The sequence below is a fragment of the Vipera berus genome (assembly GCF_964194415.1).
Source record: "Vipera berus genome assembly, chromosome: 12".
NCBI classification, from domain to species: domain Eukaryota; kingdom Metazoa; phylum Chordata; class Lepidosauria; order Squamata; family Viperidae; genus Vipera; species Vipera berus.
The window spans coordinates 10,253,760-10,280,715 of record NC_138215.1 but is presented as its reverse complement, the minus strand read 5'-3'; the positions used below and the strand labels follow the sequence as shown (position 1 = coordinate 10,280,715).

The window sequence follows — 26,956 nt, the reverse complement described above, 5'->3', positions numbered from 1 at the left end:
GATTTTTCCCCCTCTCTCATACCAAAGAGAACCAAGAAAGGACAATCCTTTTTTCCCCCCTCCTCCTCATGGCTTCCTCTCTCTCAGGGCTATGATAATGTTTATATAACTGCTCTTGCATTCATTATTCAAGGTTATCTCCATACTCCTTTCCTGGACAAGGTTATTTGCTCCATCTGTGTTCAAGAACATTGGTGAACAAAACATTTGCATATAAACTGGGCTGCAGAGCAATTTAGGACCTAGTTCTAATAATCTTAGTCTGGGACTTAATTAGCCATAATCAATCTGCCGAATTCACTAGAAGTCATGGAGTTGGCTAATAACTTGATGACATTAAAGGAGTCTGGACATATTCATGGAAGACAATTCTATCCAGGTTTATCTAATATTACTTCTAGATTCAGGGAAGCGTGTCTCCCAATTCAGGTTGCAAGGGAATAACAGCAGAGAGGGTTGTGTCTCCATCTGCAGGTGAGCACTTCAGAGCCGCCTGGTTGGCAGGACAGAATACTGGACTAAGATGGATTTTGGATTAATCCAACCAAACTCTTCTGATAGACTCCAAGTACCAGCAACTAGAATAGCCAATTTGGAAAGGATACTGAAGTAGGAGAAAAGCAGGAAGGGCTGAGTTAAACAAGACATCAGCCTTGAGTTATTACGTTTCCACAAATGGTCTAAGTCAGGGGTCCCCAACCTGCGGGATGCAGCCCCGTACCGGTCCATGGCCTCTTGGCCATGGGAATGACTGGTGAGTGCGTGCACTTCCACCCACACACGCTAGCGCCACTGCAAGGAGGCTAATGGCCCTGTTTGTGTATGCCTGCTGGTGCCAGCATCACCACAGGTGTGCACAGTTCTGTTTGCACATGCACACATGTGTTAGTGCCACCACAGTCCGAGCGGCCCATTTGCACATGCACATGTGCGCACATTTAAATTTGCCTGCTCCTCTCTTTCCCTCCAGGCATCCAACCGGGAAAGGTTGGGGACCTCTGGTCTAAGTCCAACTCCTCTTGAATTCCATTAACCTTTATCTGTCAGCAATTTAGTATTGAACTTTAGTTAGCAGATTCTTGTGTAGCGTTTTGAGTAATGAATCTTCTGAACTGCAGCTTAATGTATAGTCCTGATCCTTTGCCCCTGACACCAAGTCAACCAAAGAGAAGGAATTTGCTTATACAACTGAGTCAAAATGTTTGGCCAGGTCAATATTTTGCTATGGGAACACCACACCAAACTATAGCAAGTCTGTCTGGGGGATTCTGGGAATTGGTCCACTCATCATAGAGTTGCTGAGGTTGGGAAACATGGGGTCTTTTGTATGGGAATCCAGAAGACCTTTTACTGAACCACGTGTCCTTCCTGATTACAATTAAGCCCAACATTTCTGTTGTTAAGTGAGACAATTGTTAAGAGATTTTTGCCCCCCTTCTACAATTTTTCTTGCCACAGTGCATGACTGCCGCTGTTAGGTTCTTCTGAACTGCAACTTAATGTATGGCCCTGATTTGCTGAGCCTGATAAAATAGGAGTTATAATTGGAAGTTCCTTCCGGATCAGAAGAAAGAGCAAAGTTTTCTTTCAATCTCATCGCTCTTCAGAGAAAGCCAATTGCCAGCAAGCAGGTTTGTGAGGCACGGATCATGCAAGGATCATGCAAGTGGAAAATGTTGTCGTTTGACACATGTTGTACCACTTAAAGAGAAATGTCAGTCTATTTCCAATCTCCAACTAATTTAAGGAAATCTACACGTCAACACAACGGCTTGGGCTGTTTTGCTTTAGACTGAAAGGCAAGCTTTTTCATTATTATTACTAAATGCAGAATGTCAAACAGAAAACAAATACTCAACACTTGCTCATAACACATTCATTCTGCCTGATAGCGTTGGATGATTAATATCAAACTGTGAAGTTACCGGGGACAGTTGGCAACCCTTCACCTCACAGCTGGTTATGAAACTGTATCACAGATGCTCAAGGACAATTTTTCCAAGAAGGTGTACATAAAAACCTCTCTGACACCTTTCATCATGTTCTTTGACAAGCAGGCAACGGCCAGAGGCAACATTTATTCAGAGCGTGCGTCCAACTTCGTAGGAAGTGTTTGTGATATATTAAAATGGCCTGTTGTTTTTGATTCAAAAGTGCAATGAAGTCACACGGAACGTGACTTATGTTGTTGAACTTTTGATAAAGCAAACCAGCTAAAAGTTATTTATTTTTTTTGAGTGGGGAACCTATTCTAAAACACCAAAAAGAATAGTTTTGGGGAGGGGGGAGAGCATCCATTGTCCTCTCATGGGGAAGACTTGGGACTTTCAAAGTTTTCTAAACCAGTCTTTCTCAACTTTGGCAACTTGAAGATGAGTGCACTCCCAGAATTCCTCAGCCAACAAAGCTGGGGAAAACAGGGACAGGAGAAGAAGTTTTGGGGATCGGAATTAAAAGCTGAAGGGTGGGTTTAACAGAGGCCACTGGGTGGCACTCCATTGCTCTCATCCAAGTTTGAGAATGAGAAAAGTTCAGCAGAGATGAAAACTGAACTAGGTCCAGAATTCCCCTGAAAGAAGCGCGTAACAAGGTTCAATCCAGACGTTTTCTAGCCTTGACCTGGCTGAGGAATTCTGGGAGTTGGAAGTCCACAGTCATAAAAGGGCCAGGTTTGAAGACCCCTGACATAGAACATAGAATCATATGACTGGAAGGGGCCTCAGAGGTCTTCCTAGTACAGACATGTCAAAGACAAGGCCCGGGGGCCGGATCCGGCCCGCGAAGTGGTTTCATGTGGCCCCTGAAGCCATCCTGGAAACAGTGGGGGAACGGCCCCCACTGCCTTTGCCCTGACCCAGAGACCCTCCGCCTGCCAGAGACCCTCAGATCTGTCCCACTCCTGCCCAGGCCCCCATAGGCACCCTTGATGCGAACAATGTAGAGCTGGCCATGCCCACCCAGTAGGCCATATGCACTCTAGCCACGCCCACCCAGTAGGCCATGCCCACCCTGGCCATACCCACCCGGCCCCCTGAGGGCAACCGCAATGCTGATGCGGCCCTCAATGAAATTGAGTTTGACACCCCTGTCCTAGTACAATTCCCTGCTCAAAGCAGCAGGCTTCTCCAGCAATGAAGCACCCACAACTCTAGCAAGCAAAGTATTCCATTGGTTAATTGTTCTCAATGTCAGGAAATTTTTCCTTATTTTTAGGTCAGATCTCTCTTTAACAAGCTTTGAGCCATTGTTTCTTGTCCTGCCCTCTGGTGCTTTTGAGAACAAGTCAACCCTCTCTTCTCTAAGACAGGCCCTCAAGCACTGGAGAACAGCTATTATGTCCCCCCTAATCCTTCTCTTTGATAGTCTAGACCAGGGGTAGGCAACCTCAGCTCTTTTATGACTCATGGACTTCAACTCCCAGAATTCCTGAGCCAGCCAAGCTCCATGAGTCCATGAGTCATAAAAGAGCCGAGGTTGCCTACCCCTGGTCTAGACATACCTAGCTCCCTCGATCTTATTCTCCAAGATAAGGAAGGAATGATTCAAACCTATAAGGCCCTTTTTTTTCTCTCCTCGTCCATTCACACAAATCCCTCTTGGCATTATCCCTGAACTTCCTGCACTGCCTCTTCGGCTTTCCAAATAATTTCATACAAAAAAGGATGACAGACGAGCAGCTAGATCTGCAGTTTACTTCTTATAGAATCACCTTCAGGCATTTGCTGATGCAGTCCTAGTTGTAAAAATAGAGTCTTCCTTTGTCATCCAGGAAATATTTGCCTCCCACCTCTCCATTTGGTTACGTCTTGCCCCAAGATAAATAATGGATCAAAAGAAGCCCAGCTTATAAAGCATTCTTTTTTTATCGAATGAGATTAATAAAGGAAGGCCATGTCAAAAGAGAAGGAATGGAGGTTCCTCTCTTCAACATTCCAATCAAATGTATTCCAATCAAACACATCCAGATACTCAACGCTTAAGTTTGACCTTTTCTGTGGAGATCTTAAGTTTTCCTGTTGTTTGATTTATCTATTGATTTAAAAGATATACTGAACCATGACTCAAGACGATTATCATTCTTAGGCAAAGTACATCAAGAATGCCACCCCATATTGCAAATAAACCCCATACATTGTCAATAAAAAAGAAAGAAACTCATAAGACAACATTTCAACAGCATATAGAGCCTTGGTAGAGCAGTGGGCTAATGCCTCCTTAAGTAACACCAGCTGCCTGCAATTAGTGCAGGTTCGAGTCCCACCAGGCTCAAGGTTGACTCAGCCTTCCATCCTTCTGAGGTAGGTAAAATGAGGACCCAGATTGTTGGGGGCAATTAAGCTGACTTTGTAATAATGCCGCTTGGGGTGTGTGTGTGAAAGCCCTAATAAGCAGGCATATACATAGAATGAAGGCTACTGCTAAGCTTGTAAGCTGCCCTGAGTCTTCTGGCTCAACAAGGTTGGGGACATCTGAATCATATTTGTGGGATGGAGATATGCACGCGAAAGAGTCTTGTTCCAGAGCATAGGCAATGTAACAAAAAAGGCAAAGTACATCAAGAATGCCACCCCATATTGCAAATAAAACCCATACATTGTCAATTAAAAAAAAAGAAACTCGTAAGACAACATTTCAACAGCAGATAGCTGGAGTTCACCAATCATATACTCGGTCTCTTAAAATGTGGGTCAACAAGGTTGGGGTCATCTGAATCATATTTGTGGGATGGAGATATGCACGCGAAAGAGTCTTGTTCCAGAGCATAGGCAATGTAACAAAAAAAGGCAGGGCTCCAGGTCCCATCAAATATCATTGCTTCAAGGAAGGTACCTGGAACATGCCCATTTTGTGAGAAGATGTAGGATGGGCAGAGATGATGTTTTTATTGTAGTAAATCACCAGGAAACTGTAGTTAAATCAACAGGTTCTAAATGTGATCTCTTAAGAGATGAGGTTGTCAAAACCTCACGGAGATTTGGGTCTTTTGGAAAGCGAGGGGAAAAAATTGTACAGGAACTTTAGCTCTGTGCTTGAGAAGGAAGTAGGGGAGGCAAAACAACTAACTGATCAGAAAACAGAAAGTATCAGGTATGACAAAGGACTCAGAAAGAACCCTTCTTTTGACTGGGTTGTCCTTCAAAAGGGCCAGGGAAGGTTGTGAACAGGTTTTCGTGATTGTGTTCTTGCATCCCACAATAATCAAGTACTATTTCTGGAAACATTGTGGTGCCTATTTCTTGACCCAGCCTGCCTCGAAGGGCCAACGAACCCTTATTTTCTGGTGCCCAGAAGATGATTAAGATAGTGGCTGAAAAGGCAATGAAGTTAAAGGTCTATCTGCATCAGGGTATCTAAGGAACGCTCTGAAGAAAGAGGAGAGCAAGTTCCTGTTTGCAAAGACAGCAGTTCACTATTTTGCTCACCTACGTCCTGCTCACAAGCACTCGAGCTGAAGCACACATTTTGCCAATGCCCTTCCATCCATTACACCACAGGTTCTAATTATTTTTTTAAAGAAAATTTTATTGATTTTCTAGTTTTACACTTAAATATTTGAAAAGCAACATGGCGGCTGGGTTGGTCAATAATTCAATAACATAGAAATATCTTTAGTACAGATCTCAAACTATTACATTAAATGTTTCCTCTCTTTCCCCCTTGGTATTTACTGTCTCATATTTAAATTAATATGATTCTTATTATATCAATTAAATAAAAAATAATTCTTACATTGATCAATAATTTTTAGTTTATACATATCTAGTTGTTTTAACATTCAATCTTTTTAGACAATCAATGCCCTGATTAGTTTTTCCCATTTTTAAATTTCCCATTAATATTTAAATTTAACGTTTGATATTTATAATTTCCAAATTTTAAATAACCCCAATTCCCTTTAGCACAATTCATCACAATTCATCACAAGATCTAATGTTCAGGATAGGTTTTAACTATTAAAATCATCCAACTGAGAGTGTGTGATTCAGTGACTGATGCACCATAACTCCCCAAATAGAAAATGTAAATTGAAAAATGAGTTTACTCACATATAGTGGAGCTTGCTGTGGATTAAGTTTCATGACCCAAAACGCTAAGGGGAAAAATAAAAATAAAAAAATTAATCCAACAAATACAAAAGATTATTATTAATAATAAAAACAATTGACAGCTGAATAAAATACCCTAGTCTTCTCTTTGGCTTATCGTTTCAGCCATTGGGGCAAGAATTAAGGAAGCAATAGAGGGATTCCTTGACTAATTAAGACCAGAATTTTTATTGCTAAGCAAGGCAATTGTGAGTCGTACAAGACGTTACTTTTTTTTGCCACCGTTGTTAAGCAAAACACCAGTTGTTTAGTGAATCATGAAGTCTTTAAGCAAATCTGGCTTTCCCCATTCACTTGGCTTTTCAAAAGCCATCTGGAAAAGTCGCAAATGGTGATCACATGACCCCAGGATACTGCAACTTTCATAAACACATGCTGGCTATCAAGTGGTTGGATGTTGATCACATGACCATGATGAAGATGCTGCAACACCCATAACCAGGGGTCTTCAAACTTGGCCCTTTTATGACTTGTGGACTTCGACTCCCAGAATTACTCAGCCAGGCACTGGTTGAGGAATTCTGGGAGTTGAAGTCCACAAGTCATAAGAGGGCCAAGTTTGAAGACCCCTGGTCTATATACTAATGCTTGGAGCAGGGGTCTTCAAACGTGGCCCTTTTATGACTTGTGGACTTCAACTCCCAGAATTCCTCAGCCAGGCACGTGGGAGTTGAAGTCCACAAGTCATAAAAGGGCCAAGTTTGAAGACCCCTGCTCATAAATGTGAGGAGTCCCTAATAAGTCACTTTTCAAACAGTCAGTAAGCAAATGGCTGTAAAATGAAAGATCACTTGTAGTCTTAAACATCTAGAGAGAATTGTCCCGGATTCCTATTGCTAACAAATGTGTTTGACTTTTTGGTGGCGGAATGTTTACAAAACACTTTTTTTTATAAAAGGAAAAGCAAATGAATCTTGGTCATTTGTAAATGTTTCAAATGTAAATCTTGTTAATCAAAGGTAGAATTCCATCCAGGCAACACCAAAACAGTTTTGTTTTTGTTTGGTTTGGGTTTTTTTTTTTTGGGGGGGGGGGAGGGAAGAAAGAGAAAAAGATGGCTGTTACAGAATGTTAATGATGTAGCTTTGTATACATTATCCTCAAATCTCAAAATGTGAAGTATCTGTAGACACGTGCGCTCCGAGTTACTCTGAGTTTGGCCAAGAGAACAAGGCCTACGCTCAACAAGACACAGTTAAGTACATTTTTAACAAATGTGTTACACTGTGCATAGCTCTCTCTCAAAACATATGGCCTTGCTGGCGGTCTGTTGAGTTCAGAGAAGCCCTCAAGATTTGTCAAACGCACAGACGCTTTAAGATCCAAAAAGCATAACCATACTTGGTGTTCTCTTTACCTTGATGGCTCCAAGCTCAGGCAAGCCTGATTATTAACTGCCCTTTAAACATTTGCAAAAATCTGATAAAACGTCTCCTTGTATGGCCGTTGCAGAAGAGTGTCCTAACAATTGTTAGTGATACGGTTCTCGTGTTTCTTCTTGCCAGATAAACTCTGCAGACAATTTGCCCGGGTACTTTTAATAAAATAAATTCTCTGCTCTGGCAGCATCGTTCTTTTTTTTTTTCTTCTCTCCCCTCCCAGCCCCCAACCCCACTTCCTCTGATGGTAGCAGGGGTAAGAGTAATAGCAAGAGGTGCAGTTTTATGGCTAGAAACACAGCCAACGTGGATGCAAAAGATTTTCATCTAAAAGATTGATCTAAAAAATAGATTCAAGATGATGCCTAAAATTGTTGATTTTCTAACTTAACGATGGTTGGAGATGGTGGGACTTGTGGTTTCATGTAGCTCTGGGGGGATAGTGGAATATTAGATTGGGCAAGTTAACAGTTAACAGAATAACAGAGTTGGAAGAGACCTTGGAGGTCATCTAGTCCAACCCCCTGCTCAGTCAGGAAACCCTATAAGTACCATTTCAGACAAGTGGCTGCCCAGTCTCTTCTTAAAAACTTCCAGTGTTGGAGCATTCACAGCTTCTGGAGGCAAGGAGTTCCACTGGTTAATTGTTCTAACTGTTAGAAAATTTTTCCTTACTTCTAGGCTGCTTGTCTCTTTGATTAGTTTCCATCCATTGCTTCTTGTTCTGCTTGCGCTGCTTTGAAGAACAGGTTGACCCCCTCTTCTTTGGGGAAGCCCCTTAGATCAGGGGTCTTCAAACTTGGCCCTTTTATGACTTGTGAACTTCAACTCCCAAAATTCCTCAGCCAGTGTCCCTGGCTGAGGAATTCTGGGAGTTGAAGTCCACAAGATATAAAAGGGCCAGGTTTGAAGACCCCTGCCTTAGATATTGAAACACTACTATCATTTCTTTTCATTAAACTAGACAGCACCCTTCAATTCTGAAGATGTTCAGATGTTCTTCCACCTCAATCCACATCAAACCTAAGAGTTAGGAGAAATCCATGGGAAGCAGCTGTTATTGAAATACTACTGAACTAGAAGGACCAACGGAGGTGGAGGGAGGAGGAGGAGGAGGAGGAGAGGAGAACTTAGTGTCCTAGGTTTATAATGGTTAGGCTCTGGATTTAGTCTTTTGCAATATATTGAGCTTCCTATGTTCCAGGGACAATTGAAATCCACAGCCAAAAGGTTTGGCAAAGATCCCAGTGTTTATACCCAATATGTATTTTTTTTTACATTTTTATCCCACTGCTGGTCAAATCAAAGTCATTTAGGTCAACGTTCATTTTCCATCAGTAAAGACTACTCTTTCGTATCCCTTATTTTTTCTTTATCTTTTCCATAAAATTTGTCTTTTGAGTGTCAAGTATATGAAATCAGGACCATGTGATTCCTTCCTTCCTTCCTTCCTTCCTTCCTTCCTTCCTTCCTTCCTTCCTTCCTTCTCCTTCTTTTTATTGACTTTCACTTTTTTACTAGAGTCTTTCCTCCATTTTGTTCTTCTCATTAGGGCAGTTTTAATTTTTCAATTAAAATTTAAGACACCTGCCTTATTTTTTTTAGAGACTACCAGAAAGCTATGCTGGTTCCTTCCTGAATTCAATTAAGCTTTTCTTACATTTTGGAATTCCAGCTGAGCATCAATTATCTTGGTTTTAAATCATTTCCATGGATTGCAGAGAGCTACGTACCTCTTGATCATTTCTGTACATCTCTTTTTCATCAGTTTATTGGTCCACGATAAGAACTTCGAAGGATTCCTCTCTTTTAAAATTCAACAAAATCACCCTCAGTATTTTTCTCAGCTCATCACTTCCCTAGATGTATTTTACATCTAGGAATGAATGTGGCCACCCATAATTATTTTATGGAGGAATTTTATGGTCTTCTTGATATAAAAGCAACATTTCTCCCAGTCCATTCTTCCTCCCCTGCTATAAATGACAGGATCTCACAGCTTCTCTCCTTTTCACCACTTTTAATTCTGTTCTTCTTCACAAGCACTCTTATCACCCCATTAATAAGTAACAAGGACTTCTGGCATTGGCTATATGCCAATTGCAGACCATGTTCTTTTTCAAATGTTGGTATGGATCTTTTTTCATACCCTCCTCCTTCTCATTTTTTGACTTAACCAACCGCTTCCCCAAGACTGTTCTTATTCCTTTAGCGCTTGTTAAAATATCACGATTCTTCCCAACCAGCTGCTTTCCCCAAGGGTTAGTTTGAAAGCTGTTTTGCCTACCTCCTTGTTCTGCTTTAGTTCAAGTGACATCCGTCCACCTTGTCAGAAGTTAGGTTGTCCCAAGTGGACTCAACAGGAAGCATGACCAGATGAACTAATTCTATTCTATGGTGGGGCTGCGTTAACAGAAAGTCTGAAAGTAAAAAAAAATCTCCAGCCAGCTCATTTATCACGTGGTAAGTTAGGGAGGATCCTGTCTAAAGAAGTTTTTTTCCTGTTCCCATAATGCAGCTGTGGGCTATGCCGTCTCTTATCTGACCATTTCCTAGGCAGCATTCCCTCCTACTCTTCCAAGGTTGTTCTGACACTCCATTACAGTCCCAAATCATTCCCAGGTGTTAACAAATTTAAAACCCCGCCTTCTGGCACGACTGTCCCAGCCACACACAGTGAGTCTCATTGAATCTAGCTGGCTCAGTGTGTGGAACAGGTAGCATTTCTCATCTCAACTTGCTATTTGGTATTTAGCTTCCAGGATTGGCCATTGAATTCAGAATAGAGCTGGGAGGTCTTTTAGTTCCACCCCCTGTTCAAGCAGGAGATCCTATACCATTTCAGACAAGTGGTTGTCCAGTCTCTTCTTAAAAACCTCCAGTGTTGGAACACTCACAACTTCTGGAGGCAGGCAATTCCACCAATTAATTGTTCTCACTGTTAGGAAGTTTCTCCTTAATACTAGGTTGGTTCTCTCCTTGAGTAGTTTCCATCCGTTGTTTCTCATGTCCTTCCCTCTGGTGCTTTGGAAAATATGCTGACCCCATCTTCTTTGTGACAGCCCCTCAAATACTGGAATACTGCTATCATGTCACCCCAATCCTTCTTTTCTCTAAACTAAAAGGTAAAAGGTAAATGTAAAGGTTCCCCTGCACACGCGTGCTAATCGTTTCCGACTCTAGGGACCGGTGCTCATCTCCGTTTCAAAGCCGAAGAGCCAGCGCTTGTCTGAGGACGTCTCCGTGGTCATGTGGCCGGCATGACTAGACGCCAAAGGCGCACGGAACACTGTTACCTTCCCACCAGAGTGGTCCCTATTTTTCTACTTGCATTTTTACGTGCTTTCGAACTGCTAGGTTGGCAGAAGCTGGGACGAGTAACAGGTGCTCACTCTGTTACGCGGCACTCGGGATTCGACCTGCCAAACTGCCGACCTTCTGATTGACAAGCTCAGCGTCCTAACCCACTGAGCCACCATGTCCCTTTCTCTAAACTAGCCATACCCAATTCCTGCAACTGTTCTTCATATGATTTAGTCTCCAGGCCTTTAATCATCTTAGTTGCTCTTCTCTGAACTTTTTCCCAAGTGCGGAGAAGTGCATTTCCCAATGACCCTTGGACAATCATGAATATAGGTTACCTGACTCCATCAGAATGCTGGGTGATTACAAAATAAAGCAATAAAATATAGACAATGAGAAAACATTGTCATTATCATTGTTATTACAGCATCTTTGAATTACAGAAGACAAGTGGTTCCCTCAACAGGCAGGCTCTGCACTATGAAGGATTTATAGATGATAATCAGTGCCTTGAACCGCACCTGGAAATCTACTGGCAACTACTGTAGCTTGTAGAGGGGTTACATGGATCCAGCATGGTGTGCTATAACTGCCCAGGCAACTGATTTCTGTACCAGTTGCAGCATCTGAGGGATCTTCAAAGGCGTCCCTTGTATAGTGTATGCAACATTCCCAATACAAGGGAATCAAAGCACATCTGAAGGACTTCCTGTGAAATTGTGGCATGAAGCCCTTCCTAATCACATTTGTCATGTGCTCAAGGAATAGGAGCTGGAAGTCCTGAAAGACCTGGATGGTTCAAACACCCACAATCTCTCCATCTTGTCAGGGTTGTCTCCGTTCAAACCTGTGTAGCCCCAGACAACGGGACATGAGTTTGACATCACTTAGTCAGCCCAAACGTGGAGATGCATGATGCCTGACCTCAAGCCTAGAGATGCCCTCACCCAAGGACAACAATAAACAGGGCGAGAAAGTGCGGAGGCACTCCACGTGTCAAGAATCTCTTACTTGATATCTTCGCTTTGCCAACACTGATGGGATCCAACTACTAGAGAAAGGAACAGAGCCACCAAAACACTCTACCACCCACCTAATTCCCATAGACTGTTCAGAAGACTATCATGGATCAGTGATCCATTGCTGCCTCCATAACACTAAAGCTCTCAAAACTGCTCTTATTTCAGGGATAAATGCGCCCTTTCCAAGTTGAGAGATGATAATCAGAGTCCTCTGAAAATTGTTTTGTTGTCCAAATGCAAGCCAAGCATTTTATTTAAATGCATCTAATATGTACGAGTCTGCAGCCACATTCCTGATAGATGATTTGAGCAGACAAGCCAAATGGCAGATGTTGGACAAATTATTTTAAGTACAGTTATGTATGGAAATAGACTAGAATGTTATATACAGTGCTTTTCGAAGCATCTAAGGTTGATGAGGCTTAGGAAAGAGGAACACAAAGCAACATGCCGCTCAGGTTTGCATGCCAACCAATTTAAGAACAGATCTATGCAAGAGAAGGTTGCACTGGAATAAATGCCAAAAAGAGGAAGGGTATATGAAGACGTATATAACACACAGTTGTGCAGGTATTCCTCCACTTACAACTGCAATTAAGCCCAACATTTCTGTTGTTAAGTGAGACATTTGTTAAGTGAGTTTTGCCCTATTTTATGACTTTTCTTGCCACAGTGATTAAGGGAATCACTGCAGTTGTTAAGTTAATAACACGGTTGTGAAGTGAATCTGGCTTCCCCCATGGACTTTGCTGGTCAGAAGGTTGCAAAAAGTGATCACATGACCTTGGGACACTGCAACGGTCATAAATATGAGTCAGAATCAAAGAAAGAAGCAACTAGAACTAAGGAGAAATTTCATGACAGTGAGAACAACTAACCAGTGGAAGGGCTTCCCTCCAGAAGCTGTGAATGCTCCAATACTGGAAGTTGTTAAGAAGGGACTGAACAACCATTTGTCTGAAATGGTATACGGTTTCTTGCCTGAGCAGGGGGTTGGACTAGATGACCTCCAAGGCCCCTTCCTGTTATAAGTCAAGGACTACCTGTACTCCAGACTCTAATTCTACGGGAGCACAGAATATAGTTCTATGCTCAGAATTCAGCTTCCAGTCCCTTTAGGGAAAACAAAGCAGTTCCTAAATCATTTGTTTGCAAAGATACCCTTGAAAGGTTTATGAGAGATACTGGAAAACATTCAAACCCAGTGAATTTGAGTAGGATTTACAGTGGTTTAGCGGATAATGAATATTTTTACATAGGTATTTTTTTGTATTTTTACAATGTAATCCTGAGAATGCTTGCTAAAGGGCAGGGACCCAGGTTGAGCTACACCTCCTTATTCCTTCCCTTGTTGGCTGGTGTAACCCAACGACAGCTGGAAACTTAGCCATTCTCCACTCCTGCTGTTACCTAACCAATCTTTCAAACAAATAAATAACAGTTGAAAACCTTTTCCCCCCCTCAGTATTAAAAAAAAAGCAGTTTCCTGTTTAAATCGATCTAAACATGTCTCACCAGGTGGCAGCACCTGGCCAAATGTAGTTGGGCTCATCAGCATCATGACTGATTAGAAGATGGATGAAAATCTCTTAGAAGCACAAGAGGTTTTGTCTCGGAAAGTCAGGCAAAGTACACAAAAGCAAGCATGGGTAAACTATTTCTGTATGGTAGCCAAGAAAACGACATAGGCACGTTTGTGAAGTGCCCAAGAGTCAAATCACAGATTTTAAGGTTTGCATGGGTAGATGTCTAGGAGTGCCATAAACTCTCAGTTTAACAGATCTAAATTTATCAGACTTTGAAATACGTTCAGGACATTTTTCATTGGAACTTCATTTCCATCTGACAATTTAGTGCCTGTCAAACCCCAGGGCCTGTCCCTTAAAATGTTTACTTCAGAAGTAAACTGATTCAAGGGGGTGTAAGTTTTCCTAGTCGGATAAATCAAAGTTTTATAAAATTGTCACACACACTGATTACAAAACCAAAAAAAAAAGCTTTATTCACCACAAAGCACTGCTCGAGATGACGGATCAACCTGGAATGGCTATGATGAACCATTCCAAGCAGCTGGATAGGTTTTGGAGTTGGAAAACCCCTGGTTGATACAGGGAGAATTTCCTGGGCAAAAAAACACCAAATAGGGATCCCTTTGTTCCTAACCAAGGTATTCAAGCAAACAGCAATGGTGGGGGGCCAAGGGGAAGGGGAAGAAACACTATAGATGGACGGTAGGAAAAAGAGGAGGGTACCAGCTGAAATGTAAACAAAAAAGCAATTGTACTGCATCCTTGATGTTAAATAAGGATGTTTTCAAAGGGGAAACGGAACATCACGAGGCACTGGGCAAGACACGGAAGCAATCTGACTCCCCATTCAAAAAACAAAATGGATCGAAAAGGAGCTTTCTTCCCTTCACTGGCGGTCTTCAAAATTCCTAGTGGATAAGTCTTTCAGTGTGATGGACCACCAGTTACTGTTTTACTTCTGGAAAGCAGCACGCTGCTCGTACTAGGACAGTCAGAGGGAACTTTATTTCAGTCACTGACCAATGAAAAATGCAATCAATAAACTCACAGGGGTTAGAATTCAAGATAATACAGGGTCACAAGAAGCAATGGGTTGATGCAATCAACAGCGGCTTGAGGCAGCTTCTGCTTCTTGCTCAACTTTAGATCCAGCCTTGGGAAGTACGAATGAACAATGGCAGAGAAACTAGACTATTGAACTAGGAAGACAGTTTTTAAATCTTGATTCAGGAAGTGACCTCAGGAGGTCTATGTCTTGGGGGGAGGGGGGGGAAAATATGTTGTCTGCAATTGTGGAAGGCACGCATGTGTGAGCCACTTCTGAGCTGGTTAGATCTGCCACATGCCAGAGGATGCCACCCAGACATTTTCTTCCCCTTTCTCTTCTACCCACAAAGTAGACCTCTTTACAAACACAGGAGGAAAACATTAAAAACTCTCTCCCGTTCGATAAGCAACGTGTGCTTTTCTATTTTAAAGACATAGGCTGAACTTTCCAAAATCTGGGTGCTAGATGGATTTTTTAGTTTTCGTTTTAAATCCTCCTTTGATTTATTTCGGTTAGATTTTCAAAGTGTTTTTAATAGACAGATGAGATAAAGAGATTTGAAATCGATCAATAAATATGATGCCTCTGACAAAATTCGGAAGGCAGCAGGTGAATTCACCAACCGCAGCAAAGCTACCTAAAATAGCAGAACTACAACGAAATAGATGTCAAGATTATGCACAGTAACCATTCATCTCATATGGCCCCTGGCCAATAGACACACATGTATCTGCAATAAAATGATAATATCAGCATAAACCGTGGTCTGCCTGGGCCACCCAAACGAGCTTAGCCCCATCTGTGAGATGGAGGCAACACACAAAACCATGCACCACCACCACCACGCCGAAATACCTTTCTCCACAGAACTGGTCCCTGATGCTCAAAAGGTTGGGGGCTGCTGTCTTAAAGGATTGTAGCAAGGCAGACTTTCTCAATGGGACACCCCAAATGAGTTTTAAGATTAAAGCTCCCAGAATTTTGAGCAAGCTGGTCCAAAAGGACTGACATCAGATAGAAAGGATCTCTGAAGCGCTTGTTGTTAGCTGCGAAGTCATGTCCGACCCATTGCGACCCCATGGACAACGTTCCTCCAGGCCTTCCTGTTCTCTACCATCTTCTGGAGTCCATTTAGGCTCACGCCTATTGCTTCAGTGACTCCATCCAGCCCCCTCATTCTCTGTCGTCGCCTTCTTCTATTGCACTCGATCTTTCCCAGCATTAGGCTCTTCTCCAGTGAGTCCTTCCTTCTCATTAGGTGGACAAAGTATTTGAGTTTTAGCTTCAGGATCTGGCCTTCTAAAGAGCAGTCAGGGTTGATCTCCTCTAGGACTGACTGGTTTGATCGCCTTGCAGTCCAAGGGACTCGCAGGAGTCTTCTCCAGCACCATAGTTCAAAGGCCTCAATTCTTTGGCGCTCAGCCTTTCTTATGGTCCAACTTTCACTGCCATACATTGCAACTGAAGCGCTACTAAGTTAAAAAAAACTAATTCCCAACATCCTATGCAGACACGGAAAACCATGCTACCTCAAATGAGGGTAGATCCGACTGATTGTAATTGTATTAATTGAAGTTTGTTTCTAATCTTACTATAATAACACTGTAAGCTTCTCGGGAACTCTGAAAATTATCCCTCACATCTCTAAGAAATAAGGTACCTAGTGACATTTGCACTATGAGTTACACTACGCCTGACCAAGAGAACAAGGCTTTCACTTTATAAGGCATAATTAAGTGCATTTTTTAAAAAAGAAAAAAAAAGTTATATTGCATCTCTCTCTCTCTCTTAAAACATCCCAAATTTATGGCACTCCATGGAGTTCAGTGAAATCCTTCAAGAGGCTTTTAGATTAAAACAGCAGAACCATCGTCCATGGCGCTCTCCTGTCTCGATGGCGGTGCCTCAGATTTGACTTTAATTGCACTGATTGATTTTTGTTTTTAATTTTATTATGTCAATCCTCTAAGCTGCTAAGAGCAGCAACATGTAAATTCTAGCAATAAATAAACAAATGAAGTTATGTCAATCCAGCAATGAATTCTTCATCATTCAGAGGCTCTAGATAGGCTCAAGTATAAAAACAGAGGAAAAGTATCTATGGAATGAGTTCAGTTCCTGGTGATTTCATTTATCTAGCCATAGTTTTCTTGGCAATAAACCAAAAAGTAGTAATCGTTGCTTTCTTCTCTGGGAAGGTGCTTCTCAATCAAACTTATATTCCTTGGATTTCTGATAATCTCTCCTTCAAAATATTCACCAGGCCCAACCATGCTTAGCCTGTTCAAGAATTCTTCATTACTACTCCCTCAAAGAAACTAACTTGGGATTAACCTCCAATAAACTAAATTAGATGTTGAGAGAGATATGAACACAGAGAAAAAGAGAGGAATTAAAAAACCACTGAGCTTTATGAAGCTTTGTTATTGCTGTTGTTTTTCTCCTACTGTGTTCTTTCAAATTTGTAGCAAGTTTTAATAGTCCACATTTTATGCAATATATTTCTGGAATGAACATTTCTCTGGCTTCAATCATCAAAGGATCAAAAGTCTCCCAGACCATGCCAGCTACATCAGAAGTGGCACACCTCTTTTGATGAAAAGATACTTCCCCCCACAAGGGAATGCACCAGAAATATATGGTATATTAAAAATGTTTTCAAGAATCCAAGTATACCCACGTTAAGAAATCCAAATGTACTCACATTACATACTCGGATAATTGTATGTAAATGTTGCTTACCAAAACACCAAAACTCTTGACATTAATATTAAAAATTAAGTGCATCAAGCTTGAACTGATCACCTCCCCCAATTGCCTAAGTGAAAAGAGGAATTTCTAAAGAATGGGAAGACCATCAGCCGCCAGCCATAAATAGCAACGCATGACAAGCGGGTGGAAATATTGTGGACTTTTATTTTTGCTGGAACACTGTCAAAATCCCTGCCACTTAATCACGCTGAAGACCAAGATATTAGGGGGGTGGGGGAGAAGAGAAGAGGGAAGGGATTATTTTTTTAAAAAACCGCACATCTCATCAGGATTCGAGGCCTGGAAAGCAAGTCATGCCATCAGCGAAAGACAGAGAAGGAAGAAAATAAACACACCCATCTTGGACGGCAGACAAGCCTTTCAGAACTGAAAAGCAGAAGCTAATTTAAATGAAAACTCTTCCTGAGTCAGCCTTGTCCACTTTTGATTGCAAAGGACACCCACGGAGCACCATAGTTCTTTTTCCAGCTGCATCCTGTCCCAGCCAAAGTAAGTTGCATCCTGCAATTCAGAAGGTCAGCCAGCAGCAGAAGCAGTGGCTGGGCGAGATTGGGGGGGGTGGACAAATGGAGGGACGGAGGGAGGGAGGGAGGGAGGAAGGGAGGGAGGGAGGGAGGGAGGGAGAGAGAGAGAGAGAGAGAGAGAGAGAGAGAGAGAGAGAGAGAGATCAGCACCTCTTCCTTTCTGCTATTTTTATCAACGCCATAGAGGTTAAGAAGCACGCTGACCTGCGCGCATTTTGCTATTAAAAGAATAAGAAAGTAAGAGTTGATGTGTCTCCAAAATTATAACTTCAGGTCACCTGTGAAGAAGCTCTCCCATCCTCACCTCAAGAGAAGGATCCTCCTAAGATATCTCTCTTCTAAGAAACGTGGGTACCATCTCTAAAAGCAACATGAGAATTAGGGGTTTTTTTACATGTGTGCAACAGTATAAAGGTTTAATGGACAGTATTTCTACTTCAGTGACTATATGTAGCTCATCGACCCAAACTTAATCTCTTGGTTTGTTCTCCTTCCCAATACAGAAATCTCTTCTTCCCCTCTCAGTTGAAGAACATCAACTTAATTCTAGGACTAGATTTATACAAGAGAGGGATTAGAATAACTGGGCAAGGTCAGGCTGGGGGTTTTAATTTATTATTATTATATTATTATTATTTGTATCTCGTCTTTATTATTTTTACAAATAACTCAAGGCACGGACATATCCAACCGGGCTTCCTCCTCCCATTTCCCCATAACGGAACCTGTGGAGTGAGTTGGGCTGAGACAGAGAGACAGATCCAAGGTCAGCCAGCTGCCTTTCATGACTGGGGACTAGAATTTACAGTCTCCTGGAGGCTGGGCCAAGGTCAGACAGCTGTCTTTCATAACTTAGGTGGGACTAGAATTCACAAGTCTCCAGAGTTATAGCCCGGTGCCTTAAACACTAGTCCAAACTGGCTTATAAATTTTCTAAATAAGTGTGCTGGACAAACGATAATCAAGAGATGGGGAGAAAATGGTCTCTTCCAGAATTATTGGTACATATTTAAAACTGACATTCCCCTGGGGGAAAGATTCCTCCTGCAACTACAAGTTCATTAATCCTCCCTCTCCCTTTTTCTACAGTTCTCTTAGCAGCAAACCCAGCTATGGCAGTACCTTAACAAGACTGGAGGAGCTCAAAAAGAAATAAGCATGGTTAGATCTGGCAAGTAGTTGGATGGGAAGCTAAAACCTTGAGCTAGATTAGGATGGTAGATACAAATATCATGGAAGAAACTAATGGTAAATTGCTTCCATATATCCCCCCCCCCAAAAAAGAGCTACACTGATGTGTCCATAAAGCTACCAAAACTCAAAGTTCATTCAGAAAATGGATCCTTTTATCTTGGAGGTAGAACCAGTAGCTGCCGGAATACACCAAACCGAGAGTTGTTTCCTTTTCCTAAGATTGCATGATCAAGGCAGTTCCCTGCCTTCTTTGCTTCTGGAAATCGCTCTTTTCTTTAAAAAAAACACCAAAAAAAACCTGATGGCCAAAAGTTTAGGAGCTACTCACCTTCTTCTCCCCATTTAAAATCAAAGAGCAACATTAATTGAATTGAACAGGTGTATAAAAAGGACTAAGCTGCCATCATAATAATGGAACCTGGCTTTTCTCACCAGATCCTTATCTTTTCTCAAGAATGTACCACACAACCTTCCCTGTTTTGCAAGAACGATTAGTGAACATTGTTGTCTGCAGAAGGCACACCTGTTCAACTGCCTTGAGTCACTGAGTCAAGAAAGAATCGAAAGATAATGTTCATCCAAATGGATAACTGTTAGAAAAAATGTCTGCCATTTTCCAAACTCAAACCTGTTTAATTTACCTTTAAATTCAAAAAGAAAGAACTCTACTGTAGCCAAAAGCGCTGGTTTATGAGCCCCAATCCAACAGTATTCACAATACTGTTTTTTTTTTCCCCACGAAGTTTTTGTCCTTGTGCCATCACTCTGCTGAACACCTAATTCCCACAGTACTGTCTTATGTCTGAGTATATTTACCCATGTAGTATGGCTGTATTACTATTACACTTCTCACCTATCTTCTCTTATAGGTATCATTATTATTAGATATTATGATTATTATGTTGTTGTTTTGCATGTACACTGAGAGATTATGCACCAAAGTCAAATTCCTTGTCTGATTCTATTCTATTCTATTCTATTCTATTCTATTCTATTCTATTCTATTCTATTCTATTCTATTCTATTCTATTCTATTCTATTCTATTCTGAATTCTATTCTATTCTATTCTATTCTATTCTATTCTATTCTATTCTATTCTACTCTACTCTACTCAGCTGAAGCAAAATCTGAAAGTAGAAAAGTTGTTCCAATTAGGAGCCACAACTGACCCAGACATTTTTTATTATTATTTTGAACAAGCATTGGCAAGGAGAGAGGCAGTTTGGGGTAGTGGTTAAAGCACCAGGCTAGAAGTCCGTGAGTTCTAATCCCACCTTAGGCACAGGCAGGAAGCCAGCTGGATGACTTTGAGTCATTCACGGAGCCTTAGGAAGCAGGTAAGGAGAACTACTTCCGAAAATCTTGCCAAGAAAATTGCAGGGACTTGTTCAGGCAATTGCCAGGAGTCAACATTGACTCAAAGGCACACAAACACACACACACACACACACACACACAAAAACCCCTGGCTTCAAGCAGGTTTTCTTGACTGTCTGAACATTTCCTGACTAGAGTAATGCAAAGTCATTAAAGGCATCAACTTAGAACTTACACTTCTTGCCCCAGGCCATGCAAATAGGGCACCAAATCACTTTTTAAGCTATCAATTACCCAAATTCTTGCAGAATCATATCAAGAGAGCTTGGTCAACTGCTGGGTTCCTTAAAGCGGCCTTCCCCAATTTATAGATACCTTACATTGCAACTTTCATCATTCCTAACAAGCGATGACGTTGCCATAAGATAAAGTACTGCTCTGACTCAAACCAGAGTTTTAATACTCCACACATTTACTGGAGATTTATTGTAAACGTGTAAAATCATGCTTAGTGACATAATCATTCATAACTGAGTTTTGATGGCCTAAGACCTTTCACCAACGGGGGCCAGAAGAAAGGACACATATACGATTTCCTGCCTTCTTGCCGTTCTTAGGTGAAAATTGAGAACAGACCTGAAAAGCAATCCAAGACACCTGCTTAAAACACCAGGTTTTCGAGGAAAAAGGAGCATGCAGATGTCCTGTCTAAGGAGGCAACTTTGCAATGAGATTCATTAAGTGGGTACTAAGAAAAAAAATGGCATACACCGTTCAGTTAATTAGGAACTACTGTGCACAAAAGCTTTTTTTTTATGAGACATACTTAATAAATCTGGGAGAAAGCCCAGATTCTATAAAGATTTGGAGAAGCTTTTCACAGACTTTAGGGCTCGTGGGCCTACATGTTCACCTTTTGCAGAACCCTCTGACATTTGAGAAGATAGTGCTGGATACAGAAGATCTTAAATAGCTGATTATCCTTTCCTAACCAGAAACCAGACCAAATCAAATTCCTCAATGTGTGTTTCTCTTATTACTTGCAGACTTCAAGGCATTTGCTACCTTATATGACAAACCCTCTGCACCTTTCCTTTAAAAACCAGTGCTCTAGATCCAGTGCTTTTTTTTGTAAAAAAAAGAAAAAGGTGCCGGAACTTACACATGTCATACAAACCACCTTGCCTACCCTACAAGGTTCCATCCATAAAAGGTGCCGGAACTCCATTCTGAGCGTTCTATGACAAAAAAAGCTCTGTCTAGATCAAATTGTAAGCTAAATTATCTGAATCTCCACAATTACAGCCATAATAGGACTGGCCTGGTTGGAAATGAGCAGATTTTGTGAACCCAGTCACTGAAGATAGCAAATTCTTATTTAAAATTCAGCATTATGAGGGAATCCAGCCAATAGTCAATATTCTGAACAGGCTTTTTTTTTGTAGCCATAATTAAGAGAACAGCATCAGAAAACAATGGCTAATTAAAATACAAAGAGCAAAAGAACATCAAAACAGCTACACATCAGCACAGATTTATAAGCTCTGCCAAAGTAGCCTTAAGGCTTGGCTCGGTGCTTTACCATATTCATCTCTCCTAGACTAAAGTTTTTGGCATTTTAAAGTAAAATTTCCTTTGAGATTCTCTCTCTCTCTCTCATATATATACACACAGATCGACAGCAGATTATTTTTGATTAAGGAACACAATTAATTTGTTTCTACTTGGAAACCACTTTTGGACATTGTGCTTGAGGTGGAAAAAAAAGGAAACTCTGATTTTGGGTTTTGCTGATTAGGTAGGTTTGTTGTTATAGAAATGGCTAGCATATATATTATATGCAAGTAAAAAGTTGAGGTTTTATACCATTATTTTGCTGCACCAAATGAAATCGGAAGTCAATGCTTTTTTTTCCCCCTCCTTTCCCCCCTCTACCCTACACTTTTTTCTCTTCCCCTATTTCCTCCCTTATTTTCATTTTTCTTTGTATTTCTGTATTTTATATTTCGGTAAATACAAATTTTGAAATGGACAAATTTACAGCAAGTTTTTGTGGTAGAGAACACTCCTGTTCCAGCCAGCCATAACCTCTTCAAGGACACTGCGTTCCTGCCCACAACCTCCAGCCAGCATTGTGTTCTCGCTGAGTGTTTGTGGTCTCCATCAAGCTCATTTTTTAAGAAATTTGGAGGAATGACACTCTAAGCTCCTCCAAGATGGATGGGTATCTTTCTTTGGGGCATGGATAGTTTTGTCCTGCCACTGGTGCTCAAGAAAACTGATCTTGCTTTTTAGAAAATTATCAGTGCCTGCTTGGACGACGATTCAGATCTCATGCAAAAACGGCATCTCTCTGGCAGCCTGGTTTATTTATTTATTTTTTTCAGGTTTCTCCATAAGTCCTCAAAAAGAATGTCATTGCAGAAATGATGGCACCTTTTCTTAGGCATACAGAGAAGTCTGAGAAACATTGGGCCACTGTAATGAATTATAGTTTGCAGGAAGAAGTCCAAAACATTTCTTCCTAATGCTTTTTGAAGCACGGGCTGCCCAATAATTTGATGCACTCTCAAGTTGCCTGCTCTAAGCTTTCTCTATAAATAAATAAATAAATAAATAAATAAATAAATAAATAAATAAATAAATAAATAAATAAATAAATAAATAAATAAATAAACTTGGAGCCCCTGCAATAGAGAGGAAGGAGGGATGAGTGACATTATCAGACAAAGCCATGATGCCAGCAGGTGAAAATATCATCAGAGTGTGTTCACTAGGTATTAATGTTTGGAGACCATCCAAGTTGGCTTCTGTTAAGGAATAAACACAGAATTACTTAACCCTGTATAGGGATCTCTTTGAAATCCCTTTGTTTTCTTTTCATTTCAAGTAGTAACAGGTTTAAATTACGCAGACAAGTTAACTTGTTGGAGAAAAAAAAAGAATGAATTCACACAGCAAGGTTGTAAGCCATGGTTTGGATAGATGCCATTTAGCGAATAAATCAGGCCGATGACTGTAAGCCGTGGATTCGGTTCGTACGTCATGTTAAATCATACGCAATGGTTTGTAAGACACAATTGCCTGGCTTTATGCAACATGCTAAATAAATTTTTAAAAGCGTATCAAGTCTGAGCATGCTATACACCTAGTCCTCACCTTTGGGGCCCCAATTGAGCCCAACGTTTCTGCTGCTAAGCAAGACAGCTGTGAAGTGAGTTTTCACCCCATTTTACGACCTTCCTTGCCACAGTTTTTAAGCGAATCACTGCCGTTGTTAAGCTTGTAACAGGGTTGTTAAGTGGATCTGGCTTCCCCATCGACTTTGCTTGTCGCAAAAGGGGATCCCGTGATCCCGGGACACTGCAACTGTCATACGTATGAGTCATTTGCCAAGCCTCTGAATTTTGATCATGTGATGTCAGGGATGCTGCAACGGTGGTAAGTGTGAAAAATGGGTCATAAGTCGCTTTTTCAGTGCCCTTGCAACTTCAAATGGTCACTCCATGAATTGTTATAAGTCAAGGACTCCCTATATTAATTCCCTTCTCCCCCACCCAATATAACTTACTGTATCTGCATGAAGCAGCATGCAGGCTTCAGCAAATTCTGCCAGATCCCAAGAATCGGGCCCCGAGAGTCACTGCAACTCAAGGATGAGTTCTGGGAAAAGAATAAAAGAAAAGAAAAAACTTGTTAATGATACGTAAGGAAAATGTGCTCAGGAAGTAGACTTGATCTCTACGAAGCAGTGAAAACTCTTGATCCGGCTGCCCCAATTCAGAACATAGCTAAGATTTCACACAAAGAGGTAAGTCTCTTCTCAACAGGCTAAATTATTTGAACGAATGGGATATTTTTAGGACGGGGATGTTCTTTAGGACCTCCCATTGCCAGTTAGGAAGAGTTAGAATCCAGACAACCATTTAAGCAGCATAGGGAGAAGAATTAAATTTCCCTTAAGAGCAAAAAAATTAGCCAATTTAGCATCAGTGATGGCTTCACTGCAGAAGAAAAAGACCAGAATTGGTCTCATTTGGAACTGGGCCTTCCTTCCCTCCAGATGCTCAGGCTACCGTACAGAGATAAATAAAATCCTGCTTTATTGATTGAACAGAAGTAGGTTTGATCAAAGAGTGGCAGAAAACAAAATGGCGAGTCTCACATCTGACGAGAAAGCGAAACCCAGTCTCCCAACCGTCCCCAGTCCACGTTCATCACTTTAATAATAATAATAATAATTTAATTTCTATACCGCCCTTCTCCCGAAGGACTCAGGGCAGTGTACAGGGCAATACAATAAAATACAACATACAAAAATTAAAAAATATTAAATATTACAGCCCAATTCAATACAATTAATACAATAACATTAAAATACCCCTAAACCCATCAGACCAGGCCGGCTTGTTCAAATAAATATGTTTTTAGATCACGTTGGAAGGAGCGAAGGTCGGGAGCCATCCGGAGCTCCACTGGTAAACGGTTCCACAGGTCTGGCGCGCCCACAGAGAACGCCCTCCCCCTGGAGGCCGCCAGTCGACACTCTCTGACCGACAGCACCCTAAGGAGGCCCTCTCTGTGGGAGCGCACTGGACGAAGGGAAGTTGATGCCGGCAGCAGGTGATTTCCACAAATCGATGCCACGGTAACAGTTTGGATCTACTTTTAACATGGATTTGTGGGTCGTGAACGGAATCTTTGAACACAAATTGGATAGAGAATTTTTCATTCAGTAACAGTTAAGGTTCACATATTCTGGAAGCCGTGCAAATCTGTGCATCAGGGGGAAAACACCAGGACTGGGATAATTTGAGAAGTCAGGCGTGGATTTAGCAATGTTAAGCAATCGTTAGCTAAAGCTACTGTTAACTAGCTATTGTTAACTAAGTTTTAGTTTTAACTCAAATGGATGACTCACTTGAGAAGAACAAGGTAGAACATACCTGAGATTAAAAAAAAAAGACTCTTCAATTCTGCAGTCCAGTCCCTAAACTACGCCTTCACATTAGAGTTGCACCAACTCTTAAGAACTTCACCTCCATTAAGTTAATTGTGTAAGATGCAGACAAAATCCAGGACATTAGCACTAGCAATCTCTAACAAACAAAAATGCCCCAAGGGGGATTTATTAGGGAAAGCTTATAAGCTATTAGCAACTTGGCAGAGCTAGAAGCAGCAATTATTCCCATCTCTCTCACCAAGAAAGCAAATTCAGGTGACAATCAACATCTGCCTGCACACGGTGCTTGAAATTAACACAAAGTGGCACATCTACGCAACTGAAATTCTGTTCTCAGAGAACCGGAATTTTGTGTCCTGTTCTAAATTACGTAAAACTGTTGTGCCAACTGACCGTGGATATATTTATTTTGGCTTTAACAGTCCTGGCTGGAGTGGGCTAGGGACAAAGAGCAACTATGTGTGGAACTGAAGCCCAGGAAATATTACTCAACCTTTATTATAGTTATTTTGAATCCCACAACCTTTGCTTCTTATTAGCAGTTATTAGTAATATGTACTAATTGTACATATTGTACATATAACGTAGTATGATATGCATTTATATCTAAGCACATGCCAGACAAAGCAACAACTTTACAATAAACCCAACATCAACAACAAATAGTATAATAATAACAATTTAAAACACTAGTCAACACTGGGTAACCGGTATCAGGTGAACAAAAAATTGGGGGGTGGGGGAATGAGAATTTTGGGGGGATTCGACTAGAATTCTTCCTATATTGGTCAAACATAATGCCTTTGCCAACAATCCTCAGAACAAACCACAAAAAGGAGTTGTCACATGTAGCTCTGGAGTTTTCAGTTGCCTACATGTGGTCTTTGTGCAGACCATGATTTCCTTCATGGGAATTTCCTTCATGGAAGGAAACTTCCTTCATGGGAGGAAATTTCATCATGCAATTTCCTTCATGAGAGTAAACTGAGCTTTTAAGAGAAATGCAATCAATATCCAACAGCACTTTTACTGGTCCTGTTGAATTTGAGCCTATCTCACCCAACCCATGCAAATGATAATTCAGTCCTTCAAGCCAAGACAAAAATTTCAAAGAATAAAGGACATTTCCCCAGCTTTTATTTTAGTTCACAGAATCATACATTTCCCCATTCACATATTCCTAGGGATGTTTGGACGACAAGTCCCAAGATTCTATTGACTACGCTGGTGGAGATTCCTGGAAGTTGCGTCAATATATAGAACATAGAATATAGAATAACAGAGTTGGAAGGGACCTTGGAGGTCTTCAACCTCTTGCTCCAGCAGGAGACCCTAAGACATTTCAGACAAGTGGCTGTCCAGTCTCTTCTTGAAAAGAGAAGTTGTGGATGCTTCCAGCAGTGGGGCACCCACAACTTCTGAAGACAAGCCATTCCACTGTTTAACTGTTTTCACTGGGAGGAAATTTCTCCTTAGTTCTAGGTAGCAATTTCCTTGATTAGTTTCCATCCATTGTTCCTTGTCTTGCCTTCTGGAAAATTAAGTTGACCCTCTCATCTTTGTGGCAGCCCCTCCAATATTGGAACGCTGCTATCATGTCTTCCCTAGTCCTTCTTTTCATTAGACTAAGACATACCGAATTCCTTCAACCGTTCTTCTAACAAAAGTTTTAGTCTCTCCAGCCCCACTAATCATCCTTGTTGCTCTTCTCGGTACCTCGGTACTCTTATATCTGGGAAGACAACAGGTTGGGGGAAGGCTTCAATCTTGCCTCTTTTCATTATATGCACCTTTGGA

At 41.2% G+C, this 26,956-nt stretch overlaps 1 protein-coding gene across 1 annotated transcript in view; it reads right to left on the bottom strand.

Annotated features, from left to right (window-relative positions):
- Positions 1–26,956, bottom strand: part of AKAP13 (A-kinase anchoring protein 13) — a 242,544-nt gene that overhangs the window by 153,647 nt on the left and 61,941 nt on the right. The window contains exon 2 of the mRNA XM_081337518.1: positions 6,048–6,091. Within this exon, the coding sequence (XP_081193644.1) occupies positions 6,048–6,080 (33 nt within the window). The 5' untranslated portion in view covers positions 6,081–6,091. The remainder of the gene's footprint in view (positions 1–6,047; positions 6,092–26,956) is intronic.